Source organism: Sinocyclocheilus grahami, unplaced genomic scaffold (assembly GCF_001515645.1).
Source record: "Sinocyclocheilus grahami isolate Dianchi unplaced genomic scaffold, SAMN03320097.WGS_v1.1 scaffold265.1, whole genome shotgun sequence".
In the NCBI taxonomy this organism is placed as follows: Eukaryota; Metazoa; Chordata; class Actinopteri; order Cypriniformes; family Cyprinidae; genus Sinocyclocheilus; species Sinocyclocheilus grahami.
In genome coordinates this window covers 336195-336731 of record NW_015505444.1, presented here as the reverse complement: position 1 = coordinate 336731, position 537 = coordinate 336195, and the positions used below count along the sequence as shown (strand labels likewise).

General features: G+C 36.1%; 1 protein-coding gene across 1 annotated transcript in view; it reads right to left on the bottom strand.

Annotated features, from left to right (window-relative positions):
• Nucleotides 1–537, bottom strand: part of LOC107599390 (myomegalin-like) — a 38380-nt gene that overhangs the window by 25292 nt on the left and 12551 nt on the right. Inside the window, exon 14 of the mRNA XM_016290970.1 lies at nt 72–203. Coding sequence (XP_016146456.1) covers nt 72–203 — 132 coding nt within the window. The remainder of the gene's footprint in view (nt 1–71; nt 204–537) is intronic.

Below are 537 nucleotides of genomic sequence, written 5' to 3'. Positions count from 1 at the left end.
TCAAACAAACTGAAATCATTTAATTTGATTAAGAAATGGCCAAATTATACATATATGATATGTATATGTACCAGAATCATTGGCCTGTCCAACCCCTCCTCCTCGGTTCTGGATCTGTCCCAGTCTGGCTTGCAGAGAAGCGTTCCAGCGCTGAGCTTCCTCCAGTGCATCACGCATACTCTCTAACTCTGAAGGGTTTGAACCTGCACACACATATACACAAACATGCAGTTAGTGACACTGCAAACATGTTCAGTATATATGTACGCATGTACAACATCCTAATCAAAAATATGTACAGATTTAACCTTGTTGTCTACATATTGGTCTTTAAAGAACAGCTGAGAAAACACAAGAAATAATAAGAAGGGGATGGGTGCATAATCAGGATATGACACAAACCAAATTTGTGCCATAGAATAGAATATACACTAAACACTATGTCAATGCATATTTATTTTATGCACATATTTACTGTAAGTTTTAACTAAGACTTAAAGGGTTAGTTCACCCAAAAATGAAAAATCTGTCATTAAT